This window comes from Macrobrachium nipponense, chromosome 41 (assembly GCF_015104395.2).
Source record: "Macrobrachium nipponense isolate FS-2020 chromosome 41, ASM1510439v2, whole genome shotgun sequence".
Lineage (NCBI taxonomy): Eukaryota > Metazoa > Arthropoda > Malacostraca > Decapoda > Palaemonidae > Macrobrachium > Macrobrachium nipponense.
The window spans coordinates 13,212,206-13,235,311 of NC_061102.1; the positions used below are offsets into that span (position 1 = coordinate 13,212,206).

Genomic DNA, 23,106 nt, shown 5'->3' on the forward strand with positions numbered 1-23,106 from the left:
TCAAATCAATGGCCCCTTGGGCTTGCTCCATTCGAATAGATTTCATCTAATGAAAAAAATAAATAAATACGTAAAAATATTTCGCTGTTACAGTATAGCGCCGCTTCTTCTCCGCCGTTTTCTCAAACAATTCCAGGTGTGTCACCAAAAACCATTCCAGGTCAAGTACCTTCAGATGCAGAATGAAAAGCGGCGACATTCTCTACTTCCCAAGTATCTCATCATGCACAAAAGAACCTCTGAAAAATTACCTAATATTAATAGGCCTAAGATCATCATCCAAAAATTATTTTGGACCTTTACATTATCTCAACAATGAAAATTTTTTTTTACAGTGACTATTACTATGCCCCATGATTCATGAACTCGCATGATCTCAACAATGAAGAGAAGGAGAGAGAGAGAAAACAAAAAACTTAAAGTAACTATTATTACATCCAATGATACATGAACTGCGCGTACTTTCCATGACCAGTTTTCCCAACCCTCTCGACGAAATTGAACATTAGCCTTTTACATAAATAGCGTTTGTTTGCAGTTTTAAACATACGACCGCCCCGATGCCATAAGACTGGCAAGTGATAAAACAACCTATTGAGGAATATGTGTACAGCTCCAAGACCCCACATCTCGCCAGTGGTGATTATAAACTGGCCCCCAACCTTGACTCAAAACCCAGTCGTGGTTTTATCAGCAGGATAACATAGGAGCAGCAGATTCCTTTCAAGCTGCAAAAATGATTTTCGGAGGGTACAGTTGTAAAGTAAGAATTCTTTGGGTAAGTTTACTATGTGTTGGGTTTCTAGATTGGATGGGTGAGATTTATTGTGATAAAGATCATATGTGTATATAGTATTGGAGAAAGAATTAAGAGTGTGAAATTGTATGTTAAAATTTTGATTGAAATTGTAAGACAGATAACAGAAAGGGTGTTAGAGGAAAAACGATACTATTGGTATTATTAAACAGTTGCGAGTAGTTTTAAGAGTAAATATGGCTGATTTGACTTAATATCACAAACGGACGTACGTTAACTCCCGCCTTTCACCTCGTATGAATCATTTCTTAAGGACACTATTCGTGATTAACAATAAAGTGGACAGCGATCTTCTCCCTTTACTATTCTGTGGCTGAGACTGGCTAAAACTAAAACTATATTTTCGATATTTATACGCGTTCGTTGATAAATATGGGATTATGTTCAGGGAAGCATAATTTTTAAGGTTTTGGAGAAAAATCACTTCGTCATAAATAATCTTACATACTTAACCTTCTTGGCCTACTTAGAGACCATGACATTAATCAGGCAAATTATGAACAGCAGTGAAAGTAATGAGAATAATTAAATACTAAAATATTATAAATGATTAACCCTATGACAAAGAGCCGCTTATGGCTCATTCGTCGTCGAAGTAAGCTGTAAGAAAGATGGGATAATTCTCACTCAAACAGATACCGAACCATTAATTGTCCAGTGCTGAACGCAGGGAAAAAAACGTACGTATTTTAGAGAGAGAGAGAGAGAGAGAGAGAGAGAGAGAGAGAGAGAGAGAGAGAGAGAGAGAAACACATACACACACACAATTTGTTGGTACTCTATTGAAACTTTCTCAAAATCAGATTACAGTACCGAGGGACAACTCCTCACAGAAAGCATCGTCGAAATACGATGGAGCAGCCGCGAAAATATAACTTTTGATGTAAAGCTACAAGAACAAGATACGAAAGTCACGACCGTCTCGCTGACCTGCGGAGATATGGACAACGCTAAGTGCAAGGCATACTTCTTAGAACTTACCGACCAGAAGACTTACACAGCAAGTGTGACACACAAGTCAGACACATCTGTTTCATACACAGTTGCTACAGAAATTGAAAAGACGACACCAGGTGAGTTTTGATTTCTTTTTATCTATATAGATTTTTAGCCATACATGCCAAGCACTGGGCCAAACAGTCATTCAGCGCTGATTTGGAAATTGACAGTGAAAAGGTTTAAAAGGTCTAACGAGAGGAAAACCTCAAAGTTGCACTATGAATCAACTGTTAGGAGAGGGTGGACAGTAAGATGGAAGAAAGAGAATATGAGCAGAGGTACAGTAAAAGGAATGAAAAGGGTTGCAACTAGGGGCCGTAGGGATGCTGCAAAGAACCTTAAGTAAAATGCCTACATTGCACCTCATGAGGTGCACTGACGGGGGACACCAGGTGATAACAGATACGTTCATTTTTTACGAGTATGATACAAAGCGAAAGTTCCCTCTCATACCCTGAAATGCTCTCAGGTGCTCATTATCCCCGTCCAGCTCATGAACACTTCTGACGATTCTCCTCACACCAACAACTTGCTATTCTAATCTATCACTCTTTTCGTGGCCTTTATCCGAGTACTGCAGTCTTCCCTCCAACGTTCAGACGTTTCCGATACCTTCTTCCTTTACCCTCCAAATTCAGGGTGGTCCAGTTTATAAACTGGTCCTTTTTATTTCTGTCTGTTAAGTTTCCAAACCCAAAGAGCTCCAGCCTCAAAGCCAAAACCTTTCAGAACATCCTTACGGTGTCACTTTATCAAAAACTAGACTTTCATAAGCCTTACTAATCCCTCCGTTTCCGCTCTACTCTGATACACAATGACTGCTTTTCGTCCCTTTCGACAGTAACGGGAGCTTTCTTCCTTCTCCTATATATTTTTCGTCCATTTACCTGTGGCCTATCAATAATGTTTCGGATATGTTGCTTCCCACGGACACTAGCCACATCTCCCAAGTCACAAAAGCTTCTCACACCAATGGGAAAGAAGCAACTGTATAGTTTCAATGATTTTTTAGTTTTAAATATCTCTTGAATTTCTGCAACCAATCTCTGCGCTTCTACTAGTCAATGTGGTGCAAGTCTTCACGTATGTAAGCTCTTCATGCTATTCACCTTTTCACAATGAATTCATGACTCACGTATTGAATATCACTAGTTAAGCTACTAATGACAATGTGTGTGTGTGCGCGTGCTTGTATTTTTCACTATACACCTTTCAAACATTACTACGCACAAGCACATACAGTTAGGCCTATCTAATGGGAATAACTGCAGAGAAAAGGAGCTTGGAAACTTTTATAGCTAGTCAAAGTGTCTTCTTTTAACAGATATAGCAACTCTGACAATCACGAAATTCACCGAATTAGGCTCCGGAGATTATACCGTGGCTCTTTCATCATCAATTTCCACAATTATCGACGTCGGGACCATTTACTTGGCGATCATCGATTCCAAAGAAACGGCAAAACTCAAGGAGACAATTATTCAGAGCGTCACGGCCGGCGGACAACTTTCCGACGCAGAACGGAACTTCAATTTTACTATTGACAGATCACTTCTGGCTCACAGGGAAAACCTTTCATTGGTGATCACTGCCCACGGATCGGAGGACGATGACAATGCACTGGGTGTTGCAAAAGTAGACACACAATTTGAAGGTAATTGTTAATAACTTTTTTACACTTAGTTTATGAAAAAAAAGTTTATTTTCCATTTTCAAGTATATGATGAACAAACATAATCACAGTTACAACTTCGGAAATCTTGAACATCTTCCTTGTTTTTATCAGTAAGCTTAGACAGAGAAAGAGGAAAAGTCTGACACACCTCTTGTAAAACTGAGGCAGAGCTCTACATAATATATTCAATAAAGAATTCCGACTCACGTATCAATTCATCTCGTTTACGTATAAACTAACCAGGTAGTCTAGACTCTAGAGTATGCACCGCGGAGACAAATCCATTATCCAACCTTTTTATTCTTTTTATCAGTAACACCAGCAACAACAATAATATTCCTTACCTCAGTCAGCAAATACCGAGGGGGCAAATAAAGGGATTTTGTTTATATGTATAGAAGTAGACTTTGGGACTGGAAGCAGAAGTAGACTTTGGGACTGGAAGCAGAAGTAGACTTTGGGACTGGAAGTTGAAGTAGACTTTGGGACTGGAAGCAGAAGTAGACTTTGGGACTGGAAGTTCTTCGAAGTAGACTTTGGGACTGGAAGCAGAAGTAAACTTTGGGACTGGAAGCAGAAGTAGACTTTGGGACTGGAAGCAGAAGTAGACTTTGGGACTGGAAGTTGAAGTAGACTTTGGGACTGGAAGCAGAAGAAGACTTTGGGACTGGAAGCAGAAGTAGACTTTGGGACTGGAAGTTGAAGTAGACTTTGGGACTGGAAGCAGAAGTAGACTTTGGGACTGGAAGTTGAAGTAGACTTTGGGACTGGAAGCAGAAGTAGACTTTGGGACTGGAAGTAGAAAGATACTTTGGGACTGGAAGTAGAAGTAGACTTTGGGACTGAAAGCAGAAGTAGACTTTGGGACTGGAAATAGAAGTAGACTTTAGGATGGAAGTAGAAGTAGACTTTGGGACTGGAAGCAGAAGTAGACTTTGGGGCTGGAAATAGAAGCAGACTTTGGGACTGGAAGCAGAAGTAAACTTTGGGGCTGGAAATAGAAAGATACTTTGGGACTGGAAGTAGAAGTAGACTTTGGGACTGGAAGCTGTGTTATGCTGCTAAAATGTTTCCAGAAATTCGACAACCCAATATCCGCTGGGCCTGGCGCTAAAGCCCTAAGTTCCTCTTTGGACAAGTCGGTTGCATACTTGCCTACCAGTTTGGTAAACCGAGTTCGCTCCCGCCTGCCGCCAACGGGGAATCAGAGGAATTTATTTCTGGTGATTAGAAATTAATTTCTCGAAATAATGTGGTTCAGATCCCACGATAAGCTGTAGGTCCCGTTGCTAAGTAACCAATTTTTTCCTAGTCACGAAAATAAAAATAAAATCCTTAGGTAACAACAACAACAACAATAATAATAATAATAATAATAATAATAATAATAATAATAATAATAATAATAATAACATGAGTGTATTATGCGAATTGATTTTATACTGAGTTTTCTCAAATTTGTCTTGTAATTGAGAATTTTTTTTAAATTGTGAAAACTCAGTAAAAAATCAGTTCGCATACTGCAGCCATATTATTCAACAAAAATAGCCTCAAGGAGGGTCTGCTTCCTGATAACAATAATAACAATAATAACAAATTCTATTACAGCTCAAAGCCATATACATGGAATATAAAAAGTAGAAAAAATAACGTACGTAACCTAGATACATGAGATAACATGATAAAAAAAAGATAGACGATAAACCGGCAATATCCACACAATTGCTGGAGAAGCATAAAAAAACAGTATTCATAGAAATGGTAACGACAGTAATAATATGCTGAGGGCTAAAGTTCAATTGCACAGCAGTCCAACGGGTCTACGTGACTTCCGAACCACGTCGAGAATGAACTTCTATCACCAGAAATACACATCTCAACCCCTCGGTGAAATGCCCGAGAATCTAACTCGCGGCCACAGAGATAGCAGTCCAAGACCATACCGATCACGCCACTGAGGCACTCAGTAGTTTGTGGGTTTACTCCCCGAGTTAGCCAAAAAAAACGGAAATTTCATTTCATATTTCAGATGTTTTTCATAATCACAAAACTTCTTTCAAAGTGAAGAAAGCGTCACTAAATATAAGTTTTATACCGAGATGCTTCTCAAAAATGTTACCACGAAAAAAAAAAACAACTGGGCATATATAGTAAGATAAGAGTTTACTCATAGAATCTGCTGGTCACCTGTTACCAGATACAAATATATTATATTATATATATATATATTAATTAGATTATATAGATATTAGATATTATATATATATATATTATATATGTATATATAGAACATAATATATATATGTATAATATATAAGTATATATAATATAATATGTAATAATATATATATATATTACATATATATATATATATATATCATATTATATATCTATTATATAATATATTATATATTTTATATATATCCTATTTATATATATATATGTATCTATAATATATATATATATGTATAATTATCTAGATCTAATATTATCTAGTTGGTTTTTTTATAAAAAAATTTAAATATAATATATATTACATATATGTAATATATATTATATATATATATACAATATATATATATAGATATATTAATAGATATATCTAATTATATACTTCTAATATATATAAATATATATAGGTAATTTAACCTAACAATTACATCTTCAAGGATGTATAATCTGAACCAATGCCGACTTCTATTAATCTTTTTCACTACAGACATTATTCCACCAACAATAAATGAGGTCGGAACAAATTCATCACTGTGGATAAGAGCCAGAACAGATGAGTTGGACCTGACAGTCAATGGTCGAGAATGTCCGGCCAATTCAACTACATATTTCCCAATGGAAGATGATTTCAAGGAACCTTTAAACCTATGCAGAAAAGCAGGAACAAACCTTAATTCCACTGAAATGGAACAATGCAAAATAGACGGCACCATAATTCATCTACAAGGTAAGTTATTATCCCCGAATCATTTACATTGCACTAACACTCATGAGACTTTTCCAATTCTGACAAAGGGAAGAATTCCCTGGAAAATATTGCTTTTCCAATTCTGACAAAGTGAAAAATCCCCTGGAACATACTGCTAAAGAATTTCTGAAGACACGGTCCAGGCTGCTATGTCAAGATTTCAGGGAGGTGGACGACGCATTGAAGGTTTAAACTTGATCCAAAATAAATAAGTAAAAAGAGAGATAAATTATCTAAAAAAAAAGAATTAACACCCGCATTTAAATTTCATTGCAGATACTATTCCCCTACAATACATGGAGTTACTTTACCCAGCGACAGACGACAAGCCAAGTATGACAATCACGGTGGATTTCCAGGGAGAAGCAGACACCATGGAAGAAGTCATTTACTACGATGACACCAATCACAGTCCTGGCAAATGCCAATTAATAAATGGAGATTCCGAAGGTCTGAGGAACTGCACATTCCTAGATGTTACTACACAACCAAACTCCAATATCTTGCTGGTGGTGCTAAATGAGGAAACAGTTGCAGCATCGACTATGGTACCGTTCGAGGGTAAGTAATGCATGGTCAGAGTGGAGAATTTGTTTCTAAGCTATTTTCTCAAGGTTAAATTTTGGCCATCCTCAACCCCCCTTTTCCCTCTCTCTCTCTCTCTCTCTCTCTCTCTGCTCTCTCCTCTCTCGGCTTCTCTCTCTCTCTCTCTCTCTCTCTCTCTCTCTCTCTCGTGTAGCTCATTTTATTACGAACCATTTACATCTATTGCAGCTTTTCACACTAATATTCGGTGACAGCCATTTAGTAGAAAGTAAAGCTACCATCAGTAACTATACTCTGTTTTTTTCCATCTGTCCATCTGCCTGTGGTGTTTGTTCATGGTAACACTGCGTCCCGGGCTTTAAATAATATCCTATTTCGAATATTAACGGTGTAATTCGCATACAGTAAATTATTAAAACACTTTTCAGTTGTAAATGTACACCCAGATATCCTTTAATTTACCTAAAACTTACACATAGTGTAACTATTTAAAGCCCGGGACGCAGTGTTACCATGCGAAAACACCACAGGCGGATGGACAGATGGAAAAAAACAAGAGTATAGTAATACTACAGTCGGCAAAAACTACGATTATCGTGGTATATACTAAGTCAGTCGTGGCAGACAAGTTGGTTCTGTAGAACCAAAGAAAACGAGCAGCCAGACACTCTCACCATAGCATAACCAATGTGCCCCATCAAATACGTGGTAGAATAAAAGTAAATTCGGGCCTTTAAAATGGTTAACTTTCTTATACAGTCCAGGAACCTCTATGCAGTCAAGAAGTCTTACTTATTAACAGACGTTTTAACACCATAACCCAAACTCACTGGCGCAGCTATAATTGTTGAGCAATTTTATGAAAATGTAAGAAATTCTATCACCAGAATTTTCTTCTTTTTTTTCAAGCCGACCTTCTATTCTTTTGCATGTCAAATAACTCTGATTCTGACCTTCATAATCTTCTTTCTTGGCAACTAACATTTCCACCCAGTTTCTCTCAGTCATTTCTAATCTGTCTTTACTTCAGCTGCGACTTAAACTACAGTCCGAGTGTTCACAATACTTGAACCTATTCAGAAACATTTCTAATCTCATTTTTCACGCTGTAATTATATTTCGATTGAAATGTTTTGTCATATTTAAACAAATTCACATTAACTCCCCATCCTTTTGTATGGTCAGCAACGACAAAGTCTTTCCAAGCACAAAGAGCTTTTGAGAAGCACTGCAGGTTTTATGTTGAAAGGGGAAAATCAACTTGACAACATGAAACTGCAAAACGAGCAACTACCGGCAATTTTAGAGAAACGACCCAATACTGTTTTGGAAGAATTACAGAGGCAACACCATCAAATTGAAATATACGTACGAGTTTTAAACTGACAACTGAGCATTTACCGATAACATAACCAACTCATCAATTTCTTACGTATGCATCACATTCTTCATTTAAGAGACCTAATCAGGCTAAAAGTATGAGGCCTCCAAGGAAAGTAGGTGACTATACATTGGTTGGCTGGGAGTAATTTCAGTCACTTACGAAAGGAAATATGAAATTTCATCAGATATGTAGAATCATACATAGTACTGCACAAATGAACGTGTATAAGCAATGGTTATATTAAATTTTGTCATATTCAATGCACTGACTTATGAATTCATTTTACTATCAAGCGACTAGAGTTTCTTGACTTTACGATTGTACTTTAAAGCCAGAACGTAAAATACGTAGGGAAAGCTTTTATTACCTCTTATTCTTCGAGTTTGAATTTTATAACTGTTGACACAGCAATTTAATAGTATGGTTAAAGAAAGCTTACCATTCCAGATTATGGAACCGATGCCATGGGCATTTTAGCAGACATGATACAAGCGTCCTGGAGTGCACATGACAAAACCACTTACGATTGCTATCTGGATAAAGAAGTACCGGGTTCCTTCAACATGTTACATGTTACCTGTGGGGCCGACGAAGTCAGTAAATGCTTGGCCTTCTTCCCGGACCTCGATCACACTTCCTACACGGTCAGAGTAAAGAAACACCAAAATGGAGACCTAAACGTTGTGGGAAAAGTAGTAAATATGTGAGTATACTGTTGTCAACGATCATCAATAACCTGTAGTTTGTTCTCTTTTTTTATGCCAAATAACTAAAATGTTACACTTTTCAGATGAGGGGCATGTACATACCACTTTAAACCACTTATCATCAAGTCTTAGACCTACATCACCTAGTTACCCATTATTTTTTAACATTTCAAATTTAAGTAGTACACCAAATAAATAGTCTTGGTCAAAATGGTTCAAGGTTAACATTTCAAGTGAAAAATGAATGGAATCTTCAAGCTTTCGTAGGTATTCATTTACTATTTATTTTGTCTACAGGACAAAAAGAAAAAAAAAGATAGGCAGCGTCATGTGTTTAATTTCAGTATGCTTTCTGATGATGAAGTTGGCCTAATTATTATTAGATGAAACTGCAATTCTTTCTTACTGTTGCCTCGCTGGTGTACAACAGTATTGTACACCAGTCAATTTTTAACTTTTTCCCATACTGTTGTACTCTTTCCAATAGATCTTACTGAATTTTTTTTCTACTTTAGTACTACCAAAAAGAACTGTTTCCAGCTTCATGGAACTATATAGCCTTCCTTAAACTATTGGTATCAATTGACTTATTTGCAGTCGATCAAACGGGCTTCCCTATAACTCCAGTTACTGTGAAACCACGCTGCGTTACTCCAATTCCAGCAACCCTACACCCAACAAGGCCTAACCCCCATGAATAGAAAGCCAACCCTGCTAATCCTGACAAATATTTACTACATTTGTTATATGAACGCAAACCTCTTCATTAAAATGTCATCTCTACAATCACAAGTTACTCACTTTTATGTGAAATACTTCAAGAGCACTGAGCATGACAAACATCTGTCCTTGTTCACTGTCAATACTTCCAAGGCAAACTCATTCAACAACTCATGTTAATTTAGTAATACTTGCGGTATTTCTAACACCAAGTAGTTACTAATGTAGACTACTGGTGTCGTGCCGGACATCACATCCGCTCCCGTTCACTTTCAAAAGCAGCAAACAAGACACAGGCAAAAAGCTGGAGAAAAAACCCTGAGTAAAATTCTGTTCCTCTCATACTTAAGCTGCCATCAAAGCCGAAAGAAATCGTGTAAGCAATCACCGTCATTTCTTCAACCAGACACAGGAACGTTTCATAGATCTGGTGGCAATTCAAGACAGCCTGAAAGTTCTGGAAAGCACACATTTCCCTCTTCCCTCATCCGTATTAGTAATGATTCAGGCTGAAAGCACTACAAGGCTTTGTAGTTCTCAATTTCCTAATGATCCCTTCTTAGTTTTAGTGCATCAATCCTCCATACGTCATAGGTCTCACAACCAAGCGCTTACTCTGAACTGCGGCAGACAGAGCCATCTCACAGTGTTAGACTCGCCTGAATACTTTTCTTGACTAACTTTCAACTGCCAAAAGCTCAATGCATCTGAAAACCAGAGGGAAATTTGGAATGAGACAGGACAACAATAACCTCTCTTGTTTTGCTGCCAAATATTTTATGGATTTACATTCTGCACATAACCTCTCATTTCTCATTCATAAGCAGGTGGCATCTGACACCTCAAACAGGGTTGTATTATCACCTTGCAAGGAAACACAATGCATTAAAGATTTATAGGGCAAGGAAAACACATAATGCATTTCAGATTTGTAGTGCATGGAAAACACACAAAGCACCAGATCTGTAGTGAAAGGAAAAGACTCAATTTATTTTAGAATTATAGTGCAAGGAAAACATACACTGCATCAGATTTGTAGGGCAAGGGAAACACTTGGTCTGTGTCATATCCGTAGGACAACGAAAGTACACAGCAAACATAGTGAGTAAGTAGAACTATCATCACCACACCATTAATCCTCCCTTTATTCCCAATTATGACATCGTTAATGATTAGTTTTCCATGGTTAGCCAGTTCTACATCATAAAGCCATACAAGACGAAGGACTAGCACTTCACTGTTACTGTAATAGCTACATAATTTTTCCCCGCTCTGCCAACGTTGCACCAGAGGAATTTATTTCTGGTGATTAGAAATTCATTTCTCGATATAATGTGGTTCGGTTTCTACAATAAGCTGTACTAGGTCCCATTGCTAGGTAACCAGTTGGTTCCTAGCCACGTAAGAATATCTAATCCTCCGGCCCAGCCCTAGGAGAGCTGCATGCTAACCAGCTCTGCGGTCTGGTTAAACTAAGACTTATTTAACTTATAGGAGACTGTGTCGCCTGCAGCTCTCATTTCAAGGACTATTCTGGTCCCAGTCCACCGTATTAGTAGACTGGGATCTAATAACTCAAAAGCCTTCCCACCTAAATGGAGATCTATGTAATATAAGTTATGAGCGTATTATCACACAAATATTCTTTTTCTAAAAAATATAGTTCTTTTTATTTACAATCCATAACTCATAATTTATTCCCCTCTCCAACTGTCCCCCTTTCCAATGGTTTACAGGTAATGACACAAGAAATTAGGTAGCTGGGAACACTTGTGATGTATGAAATAACAACTATGAGTTATGGGATTGTATATATAAAAAAAGTCATTGTTCTATGTCAAAAAAAATGTATATTTCTTGCGAAGAATTTCGTTTCTCTTTTCCAACTTTAAATATGTGTTTACTCTGTGCCTGACTTCTATAAGTACAGTTAATTCTCTACTTTACTTGATTTTGTTCTTGAATTCAAATTCCTCCTTCACTACAAGAACATCTACCACACTGGTCTAGTCTGTATACAAGATAAATTTACTAGACACTTTTGCTGGATGGTTAGGTATCATTAAAATAAAATATTAAGTAATTACAAGTCCTTCACAACAACTGTAGAATGATGGCGCAATTACACACACATCAGTTTAATTAACAACACCTAAAACAATACCATGAATAATCATTTTTCTTTGTCCTAACAGGCCAACAACACCTTGAAAGCTTCCACTACAAGAACTTCAATCTGAAACCGTACAAACACTAGAGTACAAAAGAGGCTTCCAGCATCCCTGCAGATGCATATCACAGCCTTATGCTTAATGGCAGAGTTTTCTATATAATAACAGATTCTTTTGTTTCAAATGACTTTTTTTATGTTTAAATCAGGCTATTAAACTAATAACATCCAGGGTAACAGAAAGTATTTCATTAACCATAATGCCTATAAATAAATAAAAAATATTTTTTAAACAGATCTGTTACTGTTACAGACAGTCCTTTGCAAAAATGACTGCATTGCAAATGACTCCAAAAATCCTCACCCCGTCAGAGGAGTTATGGAATTATGATGACGACTATAATTAAGGAGTATTTTTTTACCCTCCATACCCTCTGTAGTACATTCACATCAACTGTGCATTTGATGTCTAGGCCAGTCCCTTATGACGCTCCTGATTGGCTGTTGAGAAGCCAGTCACAGGGCTGGAAACTCTGTATCCACTGCTCCTGAGGGATACGTATTTCAAAAGTATCCCTCAGGAGAGGTGGAACATACATCCGGCCTGTGTGATCTCTCGAGAGAGACTAAGAGTTTCCAGCCTTGTGATTGGCTTATCAACAGCCAATCAGGAGCGTCGCAAGGGAACTGGCCTAGACATCAAATGCACGGTTGATGTGAATCTACTATAGTAATAACATGCTGTGTATAATATACAACAGTATTACTACTGTTACTGAGCCACCCTATGATTCCCAGAAGTTGATTAAATAACCTGTAGTGTAAAAAAAAAAAAAAAAAAAAGGCATGATCCGACCTCCATCTTCTTCCGGACGCGTACAAGATTTTCCCCTTCATGTTCTATGTGCTGTAAACATATTCCTAAGTTAACGCAAACTAAAACGTGCTAAAATCTACGGTCGAATAGAGCCTTGTTTCACCAACGAACATTAATAGAAATACACCATATTTCATTAGCAATAGTTTTTTCTGTACTGTTTAACGTGCTCATTGTTTACTTTTTATATTTTCATTCTAATAAATAAATCATAAATAGCCCATCCTAAAATTCCCATATCTTCAACACAACGTGAAACACTTTTTCAGACCTTTTCAGGATCTTCCATAGACCTTTCCTACCCCTTCAGTAAGGTAGTTTCTAGCCTTACTCACCGAGTAAGCAAAAATCAAACCAAGGTTTTCGTTCCTTTACCGATAGTTAAATCATAACTAGTGTGACCAAGTTACTTAGCACAACGGACATTTTTCACTGGACAGATTCCTACAGATATGAATGCATAAGCTTTCTTATACATGACGTTTTAAATACCGAATTTTAGTCTCTACCCTGCTTAATAGTTAATAATATGCATCATATATTATATATGTGTTTCATTACTTAACTGTTACGCCAGTTTTAGAAGCCATAAATCAATCAATCAACCAATCTGTTAAAATAATAATAATCGGTGCAAACCTTTAAAATCAGCAAATTAATTAAGGAGATATATATACTGTTAGCCTTGAAAACAAAACAAAACAAAACGCTGTCAACCTTTCTTCAAAATTGCAGACGGCCAATCTAAAACTAAAACACTAGATCTTACATGTTAGTGACAAGGATATTAAAGCGAGACGGACAATAAATTCATACAGTGAAACTGAACGTCATCGATACAAGAACGAGCCTGATCCAAGTTATTTTTTTTTATCTCGCAATAAAAACGACCATTATTCGTTTCTACTGTCTTTCTTGGAAGTAAAGACTTGTAGCGTCAGTCCTCCAAGAAGTGCGAACACCTTGACGAGGTCTTAACTCCTGCACCGTCCCATCGATGCAGGGAAATCATGATTGCTATAATGTAATCAAATAAAATCTTAACCATTTTCTCAAAAGGTCAGCATCCAGACAATTTACTTTAGAACGACTCAATGAAATGTGTGTGAAAGAAAAATGATCAACTGACAGTCATGCGGTATTATAAAGGATCAAAAGCTTATGTCTGGTTTAAAAATGACAGCTTTTAAAACAAACGTAAGAATTCAGCTTGACCCGAAAGCTACCTCTACAAAACCCTCGATCCGGAGTTAGTCCTAGTCCCAGTGCTCATGAGAGGGCGAGGAAGTGTTCTCTCTAGTTCCCACAATTGGAACAATATAGGCCAGCAAATGTCTTAAGGATGAAGAGACCAAACAGTCATCACAGAATGCAAGTCACAAATATATATATATATATATATATATATATATATATATATATATATATATGTATATATAAAATGTGTGTGTGGGTGTGTGTTTGTGTGGGTGAGAACACAGATACTAGTACATTCACTCGTTTGAATGTCCCCTATATATCTCTTCATAACTGAACAGGCCGCATCACAGCACAACACGACTGAAGATACGCTCGAAGGGATTAAAGTGCAATGTCTCTGCAGATGCCTAAGCTCTTCCACTGAGAAAATAAGACTCCTCTTACAATTTAGTTATCAATAAAAATATGGTACAGTGAATGGTAAAGCATTCATTCATAGGGAAGGGAGTCAATAAGATTCCTGATATTGACAGTCAGTATCGCCAAGGTCTTGAGTATCGCAATCTATACAAAGAAAATCAAAACAAATAACGAGGAAACGTGAGCTAGTCAGTGCAGCTGATAAGGAAGGGGACAGATATGTTATCACAACTATCTGTTGGAAGGCGCAGAGCTAGACTGAGAGCGCAGAGTACCATGCAAGAGCACCAACGCTTCCTGTGAATCAAGTGAACTGGGTGCTACAGAGCGGACAGACAGAAACCTTGGATGGCCATCTTTCATTACCAAGTAAGTGATGCAGTGCATCTCTTTCCCGACATTTTTCAGCAAACAATGAAGACAGCAACACGACCACCGCCGTAACAGACATGACTCAATTAGATTAAGAATAATCAGTGAAAGTAGTTACCTTTCCGGCTGAATTACATATGAGCCAATGCTATGATGGATGAAACGCACTAGCTGGTTGGGCGGTTTTCCACCCGTCCCTTGAAAGGTACGGAGACATAACGCCCATTAGGGGGTGGGGGTGGGGGGAAGTATGACGAAACCCCATTATAAACCATCATAGGGGTCTCCACTGTAACCCTGCCAAGTTTTATGCCCATCGGACCAGCCGTTTGGCCGTGATTGAATAACAGACGGATGGACAGACATAACGCCCATTATATTAAGATTAAAGCACTTACTACACTATATATATCTGCCGGACAGGGGTAAGCACTTACTCAACTCTGTATTTGCAAGGAAAATGCAAGCACTTTGTATATTGATGGGGGCACGGATTAGAACTTAGTCTACTTATTTGTGGAGAAAGGGAAGCACATACTAGTCTGTTTCATATATATGGGACAAGGAGAATGCTTTGTGCATTTCAGATTTGTAGTGCAAGGAAAACACATATTGCATTTCATACTCACAGTGCAAGGGAAACACTTGGCCTACGTCATATCTGTGGGGCAAGGAAGGTCCACAGTCACTGGAGGGTGATGAAAGAAAAACACTCAAGTTTTTTTTTTAATCCACTCCTCTTCATTGCAGTCTCTGATCAACTGATGTATTAACAATCAAAACTACCAGCCCATTGTCATAATCAAATATCTGGGTTATACTGAACACCAAGTTGATCAAATATATTCCTAAAATAATCCTTTAATTATATGAATACCACGTTAACCGATTATATTTACTATAAAATTCACCAATGCCAGCCTTTCTCATATCAACAAGGCGTGACCCGACCTCCAGCTTACTCGTTGCGCGTGCCAAAATCTACGGTCAAATAGTGCGTTGTTTTACCAACAAAAATTTAAAAAAATACGCTATACTGTATTTCATTAGAAATAATTGTTCTGTACTGTTTAACAAGCACATTTTTAATTTTTTAATTTTTACTCTAATAAATCAATCTAAATATCTTATCCTAAAATTCCTGTACCTTTAACTCAACGCAAAACATCTTTTTCAGGCCTATTTAGGCTTTTCCATAGGGCTTTCCTAACCCCCTTCCCACAAGAACAACAACAGTAAGAACAACAACAACAACAACACTGTAGTTTGTAGGTTTATTCCCCGAGTGAACAAAAACACTGGTTTCTATATCTTCAAGTTTATGAATTCAATAAACAGGAAGTTGATCAATGCAAGCCAACCTAAGTCTTCTCAGAACTGAATGTTATCCTTATGTAAGTGAAATCAAGACGTTAATACCAACAGACTAATAACAGCATTGAATTAAAAACACAACTATCTTACAAAAAAGAACACAAAAATAAAATTAACTGAATTGTCCCATATGGCTTCAAAAACAAAAGGGCAACAATCATGTCAAAAGCCCCCTGTTTATGAAAATATTTGCAACGCTAGTAAAATCTGACCCACTGATGCAATACGCAAGTAAAAATACCCCAAAGTATATTTTTCATCCTGTATTTTTCCCATTTTTCCAGACATGATCCTACTGCAGTGGACAACCTTTTTCGTAATCATAACAACAAATGTGATGTGCCAACTAATTCTCGAGTCAGGTAAGACATGTCGCAACACTTCTCAGTTATATAAATGAACAATATTTATTTAAAAAATCACATGCAACTCCTTCAGTTCCCATAACTATAAACCTCCTTCTTTATAACGTATATTACTGGTGCTCTATGAAATTCAAAAAGTGTATACGTATTTTTTAACTTGAAATATTGCTTGGATGTGGATAGGTATCTAATCTGTAGAATTATTACTAGAACCTTAACACCTTGCCATAACTAGAGCACACAAATGCATATAAATACCTATAGACTACAAGCTTGTTCCTCGTTCGCCAGCATCCAAAAATGCCATCAACCTCGACATCACAAAGATCAGCAAAATCATGAAACGGGATGATCCCACTGGCAAGAACCATAGCACCAAGGTAACAATAGCTCCTCATCCCCCCCTTTACAACATTGTTGAGTGGAAACTGGTTTTTCAGTCGCACGATGGAGACACAACCACTCTGACCAAGTTGGTTGACGGCAGCAAACCCTCAACGGAAACGGAGTTAATTTTTGAGGGCAATCTACCGGACTCGAAGTACATCTTTCTTCAAGCACTAAACAATGTCGAAGTTGCTGCCATGGTCTATTTGGGATTTCCCATAGTAGGTAAGTTTTATGATCTTCATTTGCATTAATATTGCAGTATAGGATTTTTTGGCATTTCACTGTAATCCACTGTGCTTTATCATGGTCTACAGTTATGAACAAAAATCAAATACGATCTAGGATTCATTCTGATAACATGATCTGCATTTCCTGATGTGAGTGCAGACTGACTGTCAGAGAGAGAGAGAGAGAGAGAGAGAGAGAGAGAGAGAGAGAGAGAGAGAGAGAGAGAGAGAGAGAGAGAGAGAGCAGATGTCTTTAACCTAGTGTACTTACTGAAAAACACTAGGCTCCCAACTGTTAAGATGTTATCTCGGATTTCACTTACATTTCTGAGCCCCAGTCCAATATTGCGTCCACCATTACGCAAAGAGATTTTAATACGAATAACCATGGTCTGTTACATCCAAAATAATGTACCAGCTGGTACAATCTCAAGTTTGATTTTAGTGTCCAGCAAAACTTCTCAAGAATATAAGGGCCGTGTGGAAAAGGGGGAAAGTGGGACAAAAGTACAGCAAATTTCATTTGTCTAGATGCTGCTCCTCTACTTAAGAACGAGTTACGTTCCGAATGACTGTTCGTATCTTGATTTGTTTGTAGGTCTAATTTGATACCTACTCAAGAGCCAATACATACAGTAATATTTATGTTTTTTTCTGTACTAAAACACAATAATAGTACTAAAATGTATTTTATAGAGTATCAAATTAATAGGAATGATATTTAAAACTTAAATACATTAAGCAAATTATGATAATAACACAACAAAATACAGTTTTAATTTACTATCACAGTTGTTGGTATCTCTGTAAGTTCGTAAGCAGAGGAGTGTCTCTGCTTTCTGTATCTAACTACACTCTTACAAAGGTTAAAGTGCGAATACAAATATACAATGTAGGAATGCAATAATCACCTTTCCTCAGTCTGGCAAACCCTCTGAGGCAGTACAAGTGGAACAATAGAAAATGTAAATAACAGGGGAGACTTTGAATGTCTAGTCCCCGGTAGAGAACGCATAATATATTGGGTAAAACGATCGAGTGGACTAGCTCCGGCCACCTTAACCATGTTCGGACCCACCTTCAGAAAAAGTACTTTAACACGTCCTGTCCTGACACTGGAGATGGGCACCAGTCAAGAGTCTCGTGTCTCGGGGTGTTGCTCCCACGACCTATGACTCGTGACTGGTGCCCATCTCCGGTGTCAGGACGTGTTAAAGTACTTTTTCTGAAGGTGGCCGCCGCTAGTCCACTCGGTTGTTTACCCTATGCTGTAGTCCCTATTCATAAAATTCTTAACATAGTTCCTTTCATGTCTAAAATAGCATATTCATGTTCTGATTTTAGTTCCTAATGAACAGCAGATTACCCTTGATCTCTACACTTCTAAACAGATCTTCATTCAAATGTGGCTTGGGTGGGAGATGAGAAGTCCAGTCTGTTATCTTCAGTTCGAGTGGCAGTAGGTAACCGCCTTAACCACATTTCAGTGGGTGACCTAAACTGCTCAAGGCTTGAAAGTAAGTGTTACTTTATTTCACCAAATCCAAAGCCTACATTTATTGAAAGATGTCTGGAGGCCTCCCTAGGATCCCATAAGACGGTGCAGCTCTGCGATGAGAGGGAAACGTCTTTTAAAGGCAAGTGTTTACGTAATCATTAATATATTAAAAAACTAGCAACTTTCAGTCAAAGATTCGCAATGCATCCTCATTCAATTCTTGGAGGAATCCTTAGCTTCTAATACATATAAACAGACTCTAAAGGCTAAGAATAACACGACTCTTTGCATTTCAGAAATGTCTCCAACACCATCTCTGTCTCTTCTAAGTTCAAGAAGTATCGAAGTAACCGTTTACACAGACAACAAAAACTCACAAATAGAAGTCGTAGCCTTTGACCCTGAAGACTACAGTCATGTCCTGTCCAACTCTAACTATAACTGTTCTACTGCTAAACAGCAAAGTGAAAATGAAAACGGAAAACATAAATGCTTACACGAGTTTATGTTGACAGAAGAAAAAGAAGAACTCATGGTTCTTGTTGTTCAAATTGACGAATATGGTTATGTCTGTGGATCAAGTTTACAGATTTTCAGAGGTAAACTATACTAAACCCTCTAATTTTAACATTAGTATATATATTTTTGTTACAATGCAAGTCTACTCGATAAAAGATTCCTGTTCAAAGCAGTGTCCCAAATGAAGATGGAATGCGTAAATATCATAGCATCTATAATCTAGGATATGAATTCTTGAACTTTATTTATCGAAGGATTTAAGAATGTTTGCACTCATAATAGCTATTAAACTGGTAACTCATGCCACATCTCAACACTCATGAATTACTCCAGTTTTCAAGCTTAAATAAAGTATCAAAGGTTTCATTTCTAATATCCAATTATAGTATCATATGACAACATCAGTTACTAGTAGTTTTTTTAATTGCTTTACTCACTGAGACTTTTATCAACAGAGGAAGTCACTAAAATACATGGACCTATCTTTACAGGAAATTTACCAAACTCTGAAACCGTTGGCATCATTGTTGCATCCTTCATAGGCACTACAGTGGGCGTGGCACTCATAATTCTGCTGACCATGCTTTTTGTGTAAGTACCTTTCTAACAATACAGTTCAACAGTCACTAGATATAATGTTACTTCATATATTTACTGCTCTGTTTCATGTTGAATTCATAATCTTGAATTCCCTGATATAATTCCAGAATTTCAGATTTCACACTCACAAATAATACACAGGTGGTTTAAAAACACACAAGTACAACAGAATTCCAAAGTCTTAGAAAAAGCTATTTCAAGTTAATACAACAGCTAGTTTATTCAAAGCAAGACAGGATGAAATTATATGTTCATTCCAATAAGAAAGCAAACATCAAGAAAAAAACTCTAATACCAAATTCTGCGGCTTTTAACCTTAAATGCCACCATAAGTTTCCCTTTTCTTTGAGCTCATTCGGGAATGGTGGATACTTCATGGACAAAAGAGGTATCTACTTCAAAGAAAACAAAAAGACTTATTTCTTTGAAAGGAAACAATCACAAAACTTTCGAAGGGTTAATAAGGCAGCTTAGATGCTTAGATATGCTGTCCTCCACTGGAGAGAAATAATGTTTTCCTTACATCCCGTATAAAAACTCGTTTTCACAGCTATCTTAAAAATTTTCTATGTAAAAAAATAAATTAAAAATTATGAACGTCCCCTAAACTGTAGTCTTCACAAGAACTGGAAAATATCACTCTAAATAATTTGTCCTACAGTGTTAGACAGTTATCCTTTTTAAGTAAATCACTACTGGTGAGATTTTTTAAACAGACCTCAGGTTTGTAGATTTCATTTAGAACTGCTTTTTGAAACGTGAAAGAAAAACCATGGAGAAATTCTGAGATGCCATACCTTTAAATATACCCCAGTTTGAAGGAGAAAATATTCCATGGAAATAACTGCCTGGTCTTTAATCACGATTTTAAAATGAAATATGACAGCATAAGAAACCATCCAGTCCCTGACAGCCAGCCCAAGCAACCTGCCTTTTTAAGAACGAGAATGTCACCCTCTCGATGACGGTGGCCTGAAAGCAGCCAGTGTCAACTACTTGAAAGACTTATCCTATTACACAAGAGCAGTACAAATTCTTACTCCTCAGTGAAACCAAAATACAAGATTCACTATAATATTACCTAGCTTTCTTGAGTGCTGCTTCAATCTCTTCAAGTTTTCTATGGGTAAATAGTATATGATCACTGCAGTGAAGGTGTGCCTGACATTCCTAAGCAAGGTAGACTATTTCTCCAGTATATTAGACATCCAAGTGATTTCCGGGCCTTCCAAACCAGCTACACGTTTTCAAATTTATTGTAATAATTTCAAAAATAAATAAAATGCTGACTATACTTTTTCTTCAGCATGAAAAAAAAGATAAAGCATTCCATCACGCTCGTATAGTCACAGACAGTAAATTTACAGCTTAATTACCAAGTGTCACAGTACAGAATATATTTCTAGAAAAATTACTAATCGTGATATTTGAAAAGCAATGCAAACTTGGGAATAAAACAATATGACTGATGGTGGTGATGATTTGCCATATTTTCCTGGAGTGAAGTTACAAACTTTTCATTCTCTTTTGCAAAAATGGCACCATTAATTCCAAAATTTCAGAAGTGACCCAAACATGTGTTCTAATATTACAGGGAACCAGAAATTTTTTAAGACGGCACAAGAATGTAATTCAAAAATATAATGGAAACTGGGATGTAAAGAGAATGGGCATTCAGCGCTGAAACGGAAATTGACAGTAAAGGGTTTGAAAGGTTAACAGGAGAAGAACCTCACAGTTGCACTATGAATCAGTTGTTAGGAGAAGGTGGGAAGTAAGGTGGAAGAAAGACAATATGAAAGGAGGTAGGAGGTAGAGTAAAAGGAATGAAAGGGGTCGCAACTAGGAGCCGAAGGCACGCTGCATAAACCTGAAGTAATGCCTACAGTGCACCGCATGAGGTGCACTGACGGCAATACCCTCCTACGGGGACGTTCAGCTGAGCACCCAAAACCTGGACTTTATCTGAGCAACTCATAAAGCCGACATCAAAATGTAAATAGTACATCTGATCTGCTTAATTTTTGCATCAGTTCTTGTTTTTTACTTGGAATATGAAATCTTGAGAATTTGGAATTTAAGTTTTTGCTGCATCTACATGTTTAGTTCTTGTGAGTCTGAGAAAGGTCAAATTTGCATCAAAGGAACGAAACGACAGAGACATATCTCACTCAAATGTAAAGCCTTCGCACTTAACGGATTCAATAAGCTGTTTTACTTGTTGTACTTATCAGTAGGGAGTAATACTTTCTAAGTTCTATGAATCTTCGAACGACTATGTGCAAATACATTAATCGGATAACCTATTGACAGGAGGAGGAAGCAGACAAAGAGAAGAAAGAGAGAGGAAAGGGAACAAGACAGTGCCACGACAGAACCCTGTCTCATCCCGAAACGTGTGACGTCTACGTAAATTAGGTCTGTCTTATCGTAAACTGAAAGGCTTCACCACTTTTGGTTCCTCGTCCAATCTGAGTAGATGTTCCACACTTCTGCAATTCACTAGAGGAAGGTACAAGAACAAAGGAAATAAAAATAAAACTACAATACTGGAATTGTTTCAATTTAAGCCTTCATGAATTTACCGAGGAAAAGGTAGAAAAAACATATGAGAAATGATGCTTACAATGTGCCAATGTGCTTATGCATACAAGAGACGAGCGTATGACCTCTTTTCTCTCTTATACATGAATTATAGAACTTGTATCCCCTTATGCTTTACCGTGTAACATGTAACACAAACGACACTGAGAAAGCCAGTAATCGTGCTTTTGAATGCCGTCAATTAATAAACTAACTCGATTATAGACATCAATCAAGTCCAATCAACGGTTGCAGCAAAGGTGGTTCTATTTTGTCTTACATTATCCACTTTCATTCTTTGTTTTGTTTCGTGCAAAATACTGCGATAAGAATGCAATGTGCTTGTCGAAAATGGAACCAGAATCATCGAGAACACAAAACAATTGATTGACGAGATAACAGGTTTTTACTCCCATCGTACTGGAGTTTACTATGGCGTACAGGAAACCGCAAAATGGCCTTTCGCTTTCATTCGTTATCTATCTTATCTGCTGCGTTGCATTTCAGTAGATTCTATGTAGAGCACTCGGCTATACTGAATGTGTTTTTATCTGTAATGATCGCTGCCATTCAGGAATTCGTCGACGATTCTTGTAAATACGCGAGCAAATGTGAATGTTCATATCCATGCATAGCATAAATATGGATTAATTTTTCTTTATATCTTCGGCGAGCACCAAATG

The 23,106-nt window shown here is 37.3% G+C and overlaps 2 protein-coding genes across 3 annotated transcripts in view; both read left to right on the forward strand.

Moving 5' to 3' along the window:
* The window catches only part of LOC135212519 (uncharacterized), a 28,341-nt gene extending 16,100 nt beyond the window's left edge, over positions 1-12,241 (forward strand). For both annotated transcript variants that reach the window (XM_064246040.1, XM_064246041.1), the window contains exons 6-11: positions 1,621-1,890; positions 3,141-3,470; positions 6,211-6,450; positions 6,748-7,032; positions 8,849-9,104; positions 12,024-12,241. In XM_064246040.1, coding sequence (XP_064102110.1) covers positions 1,621-1,890; positions 3,141-3,470; positions 6,211-6,450; positions 6,748-7,032; positions 8,849-9,104; positions 12,024-12,039 — 1,397 coding nt within the window. In that variant the 3' untranslated portion in view covers positions 12,040-12,241. The remainder of the gene's footprint in view (positions 1-1,620; positions 1,891-3,140; positions 3,471-6,210; positions 6,451-6,747; positions 7,033-8,848; positions 9,105-12,023) is intronic.
* A 2,466-nt stretch (positions 12,242-14,707) lies between these two features.
* LOC135212520 (uncharacterized) lies at positions 14,708-22,391 on the forward strand. Its single transcript, XM_064246042.1, has 7 exons — positions 14,708-14,864; positions 16,526-16,603; positions 16,898-17,218; positions 18,615-18,860; positions 19,018-19,320; positions 19,732-19,831; positions 22,154-22,391. Exons 2-7 carry the CDS (start codon positions 16,528-16,530, stop codon positions 22,251-22,253), a joined length of 1,146 nt encoding a protein of 381 aa, XP_064102112.1. The 5' UTR covers positions 14,708-14,864; positions 16,526-16,527; the 3' UTR covers positions 22,254-22,391.
* Positions 22,392-23,106: the final 715 nt, after the last annotated feature.

What these genes read in the sequence shown, in the direction of transcription:
- LOC135212520 (XM_064246042.1), top strand. Translation starts at nt 16,528, where the DNA reads ATGATCCTACTGCAGTGGACAACCTTTTTCGTAATCATAACAACAAAT. An exon ending in AAGTTTACAGATTTTCAGAG is followed by an intron (nt 19,321 to 19,731) that starts GTAAACTATACT and finishes CTATCTTTACAG; the next exon opens with GAAATTTACCAAACTCTGAA. An exon ending in CTGCTGACCATGCTTTTTGT is followed by an intron (nt 19,832 to 22,153) that starts GTAAGTACCTTT and finishes ACCTATTGACAG; the next exon opens with GAGGAGGAAGCAGACAAAGA.